The sequence below is a fragment of the Lissotriton helveticus genome (assembly GCF_964261635.1).
Source record: "Lissotriton helveticus chromosome 1_1 unlocalized genomic scaffold, aLisHel1.1 SUPER_1_unloc_19, whole genome shotgun sequence".
NCBI classification, from domain to species: Eukaryota; Metazoa; Chordata; class Amphibia; order Caudata; family Salamandridae; genus Lissotriton; species Lissotriton helveticus.
In genome coordinates this window covers 3,442,830-3,454,346 of record NW_027611658.1, presented here as the reverse complement: position 1 = coordinate 3,454,346, position 11,517 = coordinate 3,442,830, and the positions used below count along the sequence as shown (strand labels likewise).

General features: G+C 37.3%; 1 protein-coding gene across 1 annotated transcript; it reads left to right on the top strand.

Moving 5' to 3' along the window:
- The first annotated feature begins 6,447 nt into the window (after nt 1-6,447).
- Nucleotides 6,448-9,751, top strand: LOC144805688 (uncharacterized). Its single transcript, XM_078672196.1, has one exon. It carries the CDS (start codon nt 7,346-7,348, stop codon nt 9,170-9,172), a length of 1,827 nt encoding a protein of 608 aa, XP_078528322.1. The 5' UTR covers nt 6,448-7,345; the 3' UTR covers nt 9,173-9,751.
- The last annotated feature ends 1,766 nt before the right edge of the window (nt 9,752-11,517 follow it).

Sequence of the window (11,517 nt, the reverse complement as noted above, 5' to 3'; positions counted from 1 at the left end):
AATATGGTATGCAGACAAAATATCGAAATTAAAATATCGATATACAATAATATCGATGTTTTAATTTCGATAGTATAGAATATCGATGTCCAAAATATCGGCAGACAGAATATCGTTTTTTTAAGGTATGTATCTTACTAATATCGAATTTTACTAATATCGACATTTTGTTTAGTGTTATGTATTTTATTATTTTGTTTATATGTTTGTTAAACATGTTTTGTAATGTATGTTTGAAAATTTGTAAATTTGTTTACATTTTGCGTTTTAGTATCAGAGCGGTTTGTGGGTTTATAGGGGAATAGGGTGGGAAGTAATTTAATAATAATTAATTAATTAATATATGTTTGTAAATATTTTTAATTAATAATTAATTGGTAAGTAATTAATATTAATTAGTTAATTAATTAATATAATGTTGTACATATTTTTAATTAATAATTAATTGGTAATTAATTAATATGAATTAGGTAATTACATTAATCAGAGTAATTTTTTTATATATATTTTTTGTTATTGTTAATTAATTAATTGGGAAAAAATAATATTAATTAGTAAATTAAATTAATTACAGCTAATGTGCTAATATATTTACTTTATTGTTATTGTTAATTAATAATTAATTGGTAATTAAATAATATTAATTATGTAATTAAATTATTTACAGTTAATGTGCTAATATATTTAATGTGTTTTTATTGTTAATTAATAATTAATTGGTAATTAAATAATATTAATTATGTAATTAAATTATTTAGAGTTAATGTGCTAATATATTTAATTTTTTGTTATTGTTAAATAATAATTAATTGGTAATTAATAATTATTAAATGATTAAATTATATGATTTATTTATGTGTAGTGGGTTGTGTGTCTATAGGGGGATAGGGTGTGATATAATTAAATGTAATTAATTAAAGAGATTGTATTTTTTTGGGTATTTATTGTTAATTAATTAGTAATTAATATGTGTTATTTATTTCATTTATAATTACATCAATTTAGTAATATTAATTGTTATTAATTGATTAATTGAAATTTATATTAATTGTCTTTTTTTATATGTGTAGTGTGTTGTGTGTTAAAGGGGGAGTAGTGTGGGAATAGTAATTTTTACCCCTACGCTATCCAACGGGGAAACAACCTTTACAACGCGACTTTTACAACGCACTACCATTACAACAAAATTTTTACAACGCAAAAACCATTACAACGCATGTGTTTAGAACGCATGTTTTTACAACGCAGGTACCTTTACAACGCATACCATTACAACGTAAGTATAGGTAATTATATAATTATATTTTAAATTTGATATGTTTTGGTTTTTTTAAGGGGTATTTTTAGGGTTCAGGGTCAGTTTTCAGTTTTTGGGTAAAAGGGTATTTTTAGTGTTCAGGGTCAGTTTTCAGTTTTTGGGTAAAGGGGTAATTTTAGGGTTCAGGGTCAGTTTTCAGTTTTTGGGTAAAGGGGTATTTTTAGGGTTCAGGATCAGTTTTCAGTTTTTAGGTAAAGGGATATTTTTAGGGTTCAGGGTCAGTTTTCATTTTTTGGTTAAAGGGGTATTTTTAGGGTTCAGGGTCAGTTTTCAGTTTTTGGGTAAAGGGGTATTTTTAGGGTTGAGGCTCAGTTTTCAGTTTTTGGGTAAAGGGGTATTTTTAGGGTTCAGGCTCAGTTTTCAGTTTTTGGGTAAAGGGGTATTTTTAGAGTTCAGGGTCAGTTTTGGGTTTTTGGTATTTTTAGGGTTCAGGGTCAGTTTTCAGTTTTTGGATAAAGGGGTATTTTTAGGGTTCAGGGTCAGTTTTGGGTTTTTGGGGTACAGGGGTATTTTTAGGGTTCAGGGTAAGTTTTGGGTTTTTGGGGTACAGGGGTACAGGGTAAAAATAAAATTAAATTACATTTTAATTAAATCAATTAAATGAAATTAAAACAATTTAAATTACATTAAATTATATTAAATTAAATTATATTATTTTCAATTATTTTAAATTAAAAAAATTAATATATACTTACTAATACTTACGTTGTAATGGTATGCGTTGCAAAGGTACCTGCGTTGTAAAAACATGCGTTGTAAATACATGCGTTGTAATAGTTTTTGCGTTGTAAAAATTTCGTTGTAATGGTATGCATTGTAAAAGTATGAGTTGTAACGTCATACATCCATCCAACGCTTTCCCTACTGTTGCACCCTCTGGAGTGGGAATAGTAATTTAAATCCCTACGCTATCCAACGCTTTCCCTACTGTTGCACCCTCTGGAGTGGGAATAGTAATTTTTACCCCTACGCTATCCAACAATTGTCCTACTGTTGCAATATGTGGAGTACGTATATATATTAATTTATATGTAGAGTTTTTTATTTATTTTAAATGTATATGTATTAGTTTTAATTTTTTAATTATGTTTTAATGTTTTTATTTAATATTTGTAAAATTATATGTATTTTAAAATTATTTTTACATTATTAATTAATACATTTTTAAAAACGGTATTTTTAATTTTGATATTTTTGTACTACGATATTAATGTTTCAATATTTTTGTACTTATCTTTATGAAGATATGACTCCGATATTTTTGATTTCGATATTTTTGTGTCGATATTTTTGTATGTAGATATTCTGTCTGTCGATATTATGTCAGACATTCATATAATATATATATATATATATATATATATATATATATATATATATATATATATATATATATATATTCCTTCGATACCTCTCACCACCTTTCTCTTCCCAGCGGAAGTCACGGCACGACAGCAGATAGGTTATCTAAATTATTTTATTTTTAAAACACCATGTGCATAAACGTGCAAGAATAGGACGGCCTACTCGTTTCGGCAACAATTAGCCTTTAACTGGACCATAGAGTCCCAGGCGTCTAGTACATTTATAAAAAGTGCTCAGTGGTAGTACCCTTATTTGTGTTCATTAAACACTAGACTGTTAACCTCATTTACAAACTATGGCTCAATACAATCGCCATTTTGTTTTTCTTCCATTCCTGTGAAGTACTCTTAAAGTGCTGCGTGCGAGATGATGATATCATTTCCTCATTCATGGCAGTAAGTTATTCTGTCACAACAATTATTTACAATCTATAAATAATGCATTCTACAAGGCCTTATAGAGTTGTCTCTAATAATAATAAGTCATAAATTATGTATATATACACATATATATATATATGTCTCTCTCTCTAAATATATATATATGTATAAATATATAGATATAAATATATATATATATAAATATATATCTAAATATATATATATATATATATATATATATATATATATATATATATATATATATATATATATATAGAGAGAGAGAGAGAGAGAGAGAGAGAGATATTTTCACTGGAAAAAAACCAAAGTTTACAGAGACGTTATAGGTTGGAAATAGCATCCAAAACCTTGGAAATACACCGAAAAAAACAAAGGTTACAGAGACGTTTACTTAGGTTCAGATTTTACACACTCAAAACCGTAGAAACTGAGCAGTTATAGTTACCTGGGCTAACTATAACTTACACTCCCCACAATGCACAGCTTATAAAGCGGGCAGAGAAACATATGAATAAATTGTTCCTGCCCTTGGAGCACAGGATTTTAAGCTGCTCTCTACGGGTAGGAACAATACTGACTCCCGCTGGCGTCAAGGGGTCTCTGGGGGCAATCAACATTGATCATGTGGTTGCCCTGGATGGGCTCAAGGGCACCCACCCTTTACTGGCAGGGCCATTTTTGTAAATCCTTCATTATGCATGGTCAAGGCATATGGATGGTAAAGGTGTTACGTGGTAAAGGCATACGTGGTAAAGGCATATGTGTGTAAGGCATTGCAGGGTAAAGGCATACGTGTTAAAGGCATTTGTTGGTATCTATGACATTATGATTAGTCTAATCCTGCACTATCTCTTGACTTGAAACTAAACCCTGGGCCTTGATAAACTGTTTAGTGGGAATGTCATGTCACATTGTCATCACGTGCCATTTTCCCAGTGCATTGTACCATTTCCCCAGTTTTCCCCCGATAAATGGTGCTATAAACCGTATAGCACTACTCGCCATCTCGTGTAGAGGGTGATCCATTTCTCTTCCTACCCTGCAAAGAGAGTTACTCCAGCATTTTGTTGAAGTGAAACTCTAACTGTTTCCAGTGTCAGAAATAGTCAGATTGAGGTCTGTGAATGCTCACTTGCTCACAAACTGACAAGGTGAATCATGCATGCGGTACAGCTACTAGTGTGTGATTCTACACATGCAAAACATGTACACCTGGCAGCGATCATCTGACTAGTTTTGTTTTCAAACATTGTTGAAAGAGCTGGGGACACAGACAAACCCACTGACACCAAGAGAGAAACAGTAATAACAGTTATTCACAGGCCCTGGCAAAACCCCTAGGCCTGCTCATCATGAGACCAATCTCCCTCCCAAACATTCTTGCTAAACTATTCACAGGTTTTCTGGCACACAACATAGTCCGTTCATAATGGCCTTATGACTGCAAGCCACAGCAGTGGTGAGTTAATATTGTGCTGTTAATAAAATTGATAATTCCCAACACTGAGAAGACACTGGATGTAGGAAGGTGGATATCTGACTATATGGTTACCCCAACTTTTTGCCTTGTGTTTTGCTGGTCTTTGACTTAGTTGGCCTGGGATCCTGCTATTCAGGGCCCCAGGCTATCTGCTCTCCCTATAAAATGGACTCCATGTACTTTAGGTGCATACCAGATTGGGTATTGGGTCACCTCTGTGAGCCCCTGTGTAGTGTACCATAGGTACCCAGGGCATAGGTGCATCCAAGGCTTACCGTGGGCTGAAGCATGTATTATGCCACCCCTAGCTGACCATCCAAACTGACACCACAGGTTAATCACTCTGATTGAGTAAGGTGGTGTAATCACCCCTTACTTAGATATAGTATACCTATATCTACCTTTATATATAGACACATATGCACCTATAAGTCACTCCAATGTTAGGCCTCGACAATCCTCAAGGTAGAGTGCTTGGTTTTATGTGAGAGGGTGCCCTAGCATGAGCTGAGCCCCTCTGCAGCTTTCAGAACCATGTCCTTATATCTGTTCTATGATATAGTCATACCATATACTCTTAAGTGCATTATAATCCTCGCGGTTAAATGCTAACTTTGGTGTGGCTTTATCAAAACATGTGGTGTAAGGTGTCAAACACTTTGGAATACTACCCCCTCCCACCAATTCCGGCGGCAGGGGTAGCATTCCACCCTTCTAGAGGGAAAAGACATGTATGTTACTGCTTTACCCGGTTAGAGTTAAACAGAGCTTCAGCATCACAAAATGGATGCTGCTGCTACAGACACGAGTCTGACCTCCTGCTGCTGGATGAAACTCCAGCAAGGGAGGCCTGGACAATGGGTTTCCTGTCGAAGGAGGTGCTAGGACCTCCCAAGACAGCCTGTAGTGTATTGGGGCAGTGTGGGTTGAAGGCAACAATGCTTTTCCAGACACTGCCTGGGGCAAACAAGATGCTCCATGCATAGCCCGGTTCAAACCAGTTGCTGGGGCACTCCAGCCCCGCTCTGGCGCGATACTGGACAAAGGGTAAGGGGTGTAACCACCCCCTTCCCAGGTGCACCCATAGGAGGGACCTAGTAGGTCCTCCAGACCATAGTATAAAGCTCTTAGTATAAAGATAGGTGCTGTGTCCCCAGGACTTTAGATTATCCTGCAACGAAACTCTGAAAAGAAACTCTTGGACCATCGACATTCTATACCGACTAGAAGACTGAAGACATCTCCCTTGTGGTCAAGGAGTGACCGCCCTGTGTAAACAGGGACCCCTGTCTTTAGTAACAAGCAAGGTAAAGGCGGCAGTTGGCATTTGAGCTGATCCAGTGTGAACAGGAAAGCATTGTGGAAAAAGATGTCCGGAGTTACCTTTGTCATATATACTTCCTGAAGAGTTACCTTTGTAATACAGTTCATAAAGAGTTACCTTTGTTATACACTTCCTGAAGAGTTACCTTTGTTATACACTTCCTGAAGAGCTACCTTTGGTAGATACTTCCCGAAACTGAATTAACGGCAGCGCTTCCTGATTCCTCTCTTTTTCCACAATCTGTTCTGTTTAAATGAAATTTTATCCATGTGTATCTACCTAAAACTCTACCTGTAGCACATGAGTGCTCTGTAGCTGCCCTTTGCTTAGTAATTTACTCTGAACAATGGTAAATCACTGCCTTCTCAGAAGTAAATAAGATGTGACATGTTCAACAACAGTTTTAATGAAATATCCATGTATGGTAAAATGTTCCTTACTAAATTTGGAATATGGTAGAGAAGAGATGTTTTATCCAGCTGGTTAAATATTGTGTATTCACATTCTATTACATTTGCATTTAGTAATATTGCATTTCTTTACATCCAACAGAAAATAAGTCTTAAATGCACGGATTGATTATGAATAATGAAGATAACACATCAAACCTGCAAAAATTATCAAAAATAAGGAGCTCCAAAACCATCAGTGCAATCAGAGGCAGAGGACAGATCCTGGAAGGAGCAGTCAAAGGCAATTCAGTGAGTGTTTGAGTCTGAGCTCTGCACCTCGACACCCCAAGACGAAGAAATGACCTCTACAAAACCAAGACAACAAAACTGACAAACTACCTGCTGTATAAACAAGCGTCCAACACCAGCTTTGATCATGAGGCCGGTATGAGAGTTGGAGGAAGGTCTCGTGTCTATTTGGGATCCATAGCTTGGAACAAACTCCCTCTTCAGCTTTGAGCTGTTAGCAACATGATAATGTTTAAAAAAAGGTTGAAAACTTGGCTTTGTGTCCATGTTTGAAACAACCAGATTTACTTTCTTTTCTGACCTGTGCTTTGCCCCGGGACACTCTTTGGAGTAGCTGTACACATTACAAGTCGCTTCATCATCATGATGTGGCTAGAGCAGTGCTTCGCTGTCTAAACTGGCACCAGACCAGCATTCAGTGCTCTAGGTGTATTGTTAACTCTTTCTAGCCAAACCACAGACACCAGGGAAAAGCAAAACGAAGTGGAGCCTAACAACTGAAGGCTAAAGGAAAGCGGAGATCTGCTCTCTGAAGTACAGAGTATTGTCCCAATTTGCACCTACCGGAAGGAAGATTAAGCTTTACCCGCAAGCAGGCAAAGCCATTATCCAATCTAAAGATGCAATCACCCACAAGGAAGCCTTACTGATATTATGAATGTGGCAGGTATTTAGTGAGTCTTGTATTTTATTGTTAAATCGGAAATATTACACACATACAGGGAATGTGAAAATAACGCAAGTGGTTTATTAACTATGCTGACCCTTCAGGAAACACGGTCAGCAGAAAAATCGTTCAATTGCACTGAATATGTCAAGAACATTAGCCAATTAGAAACCATAAAAGAGCATCAGCGAATACAAACAGGGGAAAAACCATACCATTGCACTGAATGTGTGCAGAGCTTCAGTCGGTTAAAACAACTCCAAACACATCAGCGAACACACACAGGGGAAAAACCATACCATTGCACTGAATGTGTGAAGAGCTTCAGTCGGTTAAAACAACTCCAAACACATCAGCGAACACACACAGGGGAAAAACCATACCATTGCACTGAATGTGTGAAGAGCTTCAGTCAAATTGCAAACCTCCACACACATCAGAGAATACACACAGGGGAAAAACCATACCATTGCAATGAATGTGGGAAGAGCTTCAGTCAAATTGCAAACCTCCACACACATCAGAGAATACACACAGGGGAAAAACCATACCATTGCAGTGAATGTGTGAAGAGCTTCTGTCGGTTACAGGAACTCCAAAAACATCAGCGAACACACACAGGGGAAAAACCATACCATTGCAAGGAATGTGTGCAGAGCTTCAGTCGGTTAGCACACCTCCAAATACATCAGCGAATACACACAGGGGAAAAACCATACCATTGCAAGGAATGTGTAAAGAGCTTCAATCAAATTTCACAGCTCCACACACATAAGAGAATACACACAGGGGAAAAACCATACCATTGCAGTGAATGTGTGAAGAGCTTCAGTCAAATTTCACAGCTCCACACACATCAGAGAATACACACAGGGGAAAAACCATACCATTGCAAGGAATGTGTGAAGAGCTTCAGTCAATTATCAAACCTCCACACACATCAGAGAATACACACAGGGGAAAAACCATACCATTGCAGTGAATGTGTGAAGAGTTTCAGTCAATTATCAAAACTCCAAACACATCAGCGAACACACACAGGGGAAAAACCATACCATTGCAAGGAATGTGTGAAGAGTTTCAGTATGTTAGCAGAACTCCAAACACATCAGCGAACACACACAGGGGAAAAACTATACCAGTGCAGTGAATGTGTAAAGAGTTTCAGTCACTTATCAAGCCTCCATAGACATCATAGAATACACACAGGGGAAAAACCATACTATTGCAGTGAATGTGTGAAGAGCTTCTGTCGGTTACAAGAACTCCAAATTCATCAGCGAACCCACACAGGGGAAAAACCATACCATTGCAAGGAATGTGTAAAGAGCTTCAATCACATTTCACAGCTCCACACACATCAGAGAATACACACAGGGGGAAAACCATACCATTGCAGTGAATGTGTGAAGAGTTTCAGTACGTTAGCAGAACTCCAAACACATCAGCGAACACACACAGGGGAAAAACCATACCATTGCAGTGAATGTATGAAGAGCTTCAGTCAAATGACATGTCTCCGCACACATCAGAGAATACACACAGGGGAAAAACCATACCAGTGCAGTGAATGTGTAAAGAGCTTCAGTCACTTAACAGGCCTCCAGAGACATCAGCGAATACACACTGGGGAAAAACCATACAATTGCAGTGAATGTGGAAGTAGTTTTAGAGTACAATCAAACCTCCGCACACATCAGAGAATACACACAGGGGAAAAACCTTACCATTGCAGTGAATGTGTAAAGAGCTTCAGTCAAATGACACACCTCCAGAGACATAAGCGAATACACACTGGGGAAAAATCCTACCATTGCAATGAATGTGGCAGTAGTTTTACTTACTCTTCAGCATTAAGAAATCATCAGCGAGCTCACAAAGGGGAAACAAATCTTTTAAATGCCATGAATGCTTGAAAAGCTGTAGTCCATTATCAATCCTAAACAGGCATCAGCGAACACACGCAGAAGAAAAGCCTTCAATTGCAATGAATGTGTGAATAAATGTAGTCAATTGTCAAGCCTATATAGACATCAGCTTGCTCTTACTCTGTAAATACCGTACAACTGTAGTGAGTGTAGAAGTACCTTTAGGAAATCTTTCGCATTAAGGATTCATCAGTTAATGCACACAGAGAAAAAACCTTTCAGGTGCAGTGAATGTGTGAATATCTTCTGTCAGTTATTAAACCTACGGATATATCAACTAACATACACAGAGATAAAATGGGAATTGCAATGAATGTCAGAAGTGATTTTGTCAATTGCAAACACACCTGGGGTAAACCTTACAATTGCACTAAAAGTGTGACGAGCTTTTGTCAATTTCTGATCCTACATAGCCTCAGCGAACACACACCTTCATTTAACTCACTTAGAAATAATCCTAGAGATGCAGTAAATTCAGAAAGAACTTAAGAACATTAACAATAATATTGACTCATCTGAGGACATAGACAGGAGCAGAACAGTGCCGTTATTGTGAGATGAAGGAATTACAGGAGCAAGTATATAATTATGTGGGTTATTCAAATACCAGATTAATGAAGACTCGACTAGAAGAAATGAAGAAAACCAAAGATTTGTAGAATATTAAAAGTGTCTGTTCCCAGTGATTGTTCACTTCGGTACACATAGAAAAAACAACGTGATTTAACAGGAAATCCACTGGGAGACTAGCTCAATGTGGAATAAAAGAAAAGAAACACTGGTGGTTTTTATTTGGCGATGAAGAGTTACAAAGAAAAACATCCAAGTGTTCCTGTTCATGCTACCTGTAAAAGTGTAGGGATGAATATGATTCTGCCTGCACACATTGCTATATTAGCATAAGTGAGTTAGTTGTGAAAACGAAATTTTGCTGCTTTTGCAAATGACACTACATCTCTGTTTTTATAAAGACAAACTGCTTGCTTTTCCTTCACATGAGAATGATCTGTTTTTCATATATCTAGACTCACACTGTGACCTCAAGTCTGCACAAAGTGTTCAAGGTTAAAATTAAAATGTATGCTGTTGATGCAGGTTGATCGGCCCATGCTCTAGACACAACACAAACACAGCTGCTCATTTCTGAAACTCAGGTGCTTTTAATATTGCACTGCATGTATGAGACTGGCACTTGGAAAAAACCTTTCAATCAACAAAGAACTGTGCTGAGCTGGGATGTGATTCACTTCACCTGACTTTGGAGGTATGGGGTTCCCGGTTTTAACCTAGAGATCTTCTATTATTATAATACCTAGCTCCTAGCAAGGGGAGGGTGGTACACAAGGCGCTATAGATCTGGTTCCACTATCATTATAATATGATTCTCCCTTTGTATTGTATGGAATTGTAACAATGTTGATTGTATTGATTTTATGCATCTTTTTACTTATGTTAGCAAAGATACTGCATCTTAGAGCACGTAGTTGAAATAAACATTTTAAACTATACATTGTCTATGATTGCTCACGTTGTGGACATTTATGAGAATAAAAACAAAAGAGTGTTCTTGATTCCCACTATTCCTGAGAGGTCCCAAAGTCGCTTGTTCATTGGTAGCTTCGCTGTAGTACGGAGAATGAATGAAACACTGTTGCTAGTCGGATAGGGGTTCTGGGCACTGAGGTGGATTTTTGGTACACCACAATACACTGAGGTCCTGGTTTCCTGCGCATAGTTCTGTGCATGAGCAGAATTACCGCAACTTGGCGCCCAAAGTCTTGATTAGTGCTCGTATCTCTCCACAATACCCTCAACACCTTTTCCGGTTAACAGGCGTGACGGATGAACCTACCTATACGAATGTGTTATAGGTTAATTAAAGCATGAGATTTATGAAAAGGTTCACATTTTCAATTACTAACCTTTGTTTTACTTCAATTTATATAAATTGTTTTTCTTCTGTATGTCCTCATGGGTGATATTGACGTAGCTCAGCGTAGTTGGACAGCGCTCTGGTGTCATCTGACGGAGTTTGGAGTACCAGACAATGGTATGTCTGTTATCTTTGTGGTGAGTGCTGATTCGGCATTCCCCTTTGAACTTTTCTACTCTTGGGTCACGTTTCCTGCAATAAATGCGGATGAGGATATGTTTCATACATACACTCACACTGCCATTCCTGTGAACTATACTCCATATAGGACACAAGAGATTCCAATTTCGGCATGGCAGCATCGTGTTTGGTTGTATGGCACCCTCCCCCACACCGTAACTCCGGTTCGGTTAGGTCCCTTGTCAATTCCTGTGGCCACTTGGCCAGGCTTATCTGGGTT

Excerpts from the sequence above, each read along its gene's own strand:
- LOC144805688 (XM_078672196.1), top strand. The coding sequence starts at position 7,346 with ATGCTGACCCTTCAGGAAACACGGTCAGCAGAAAAATCGTTCAATTGC.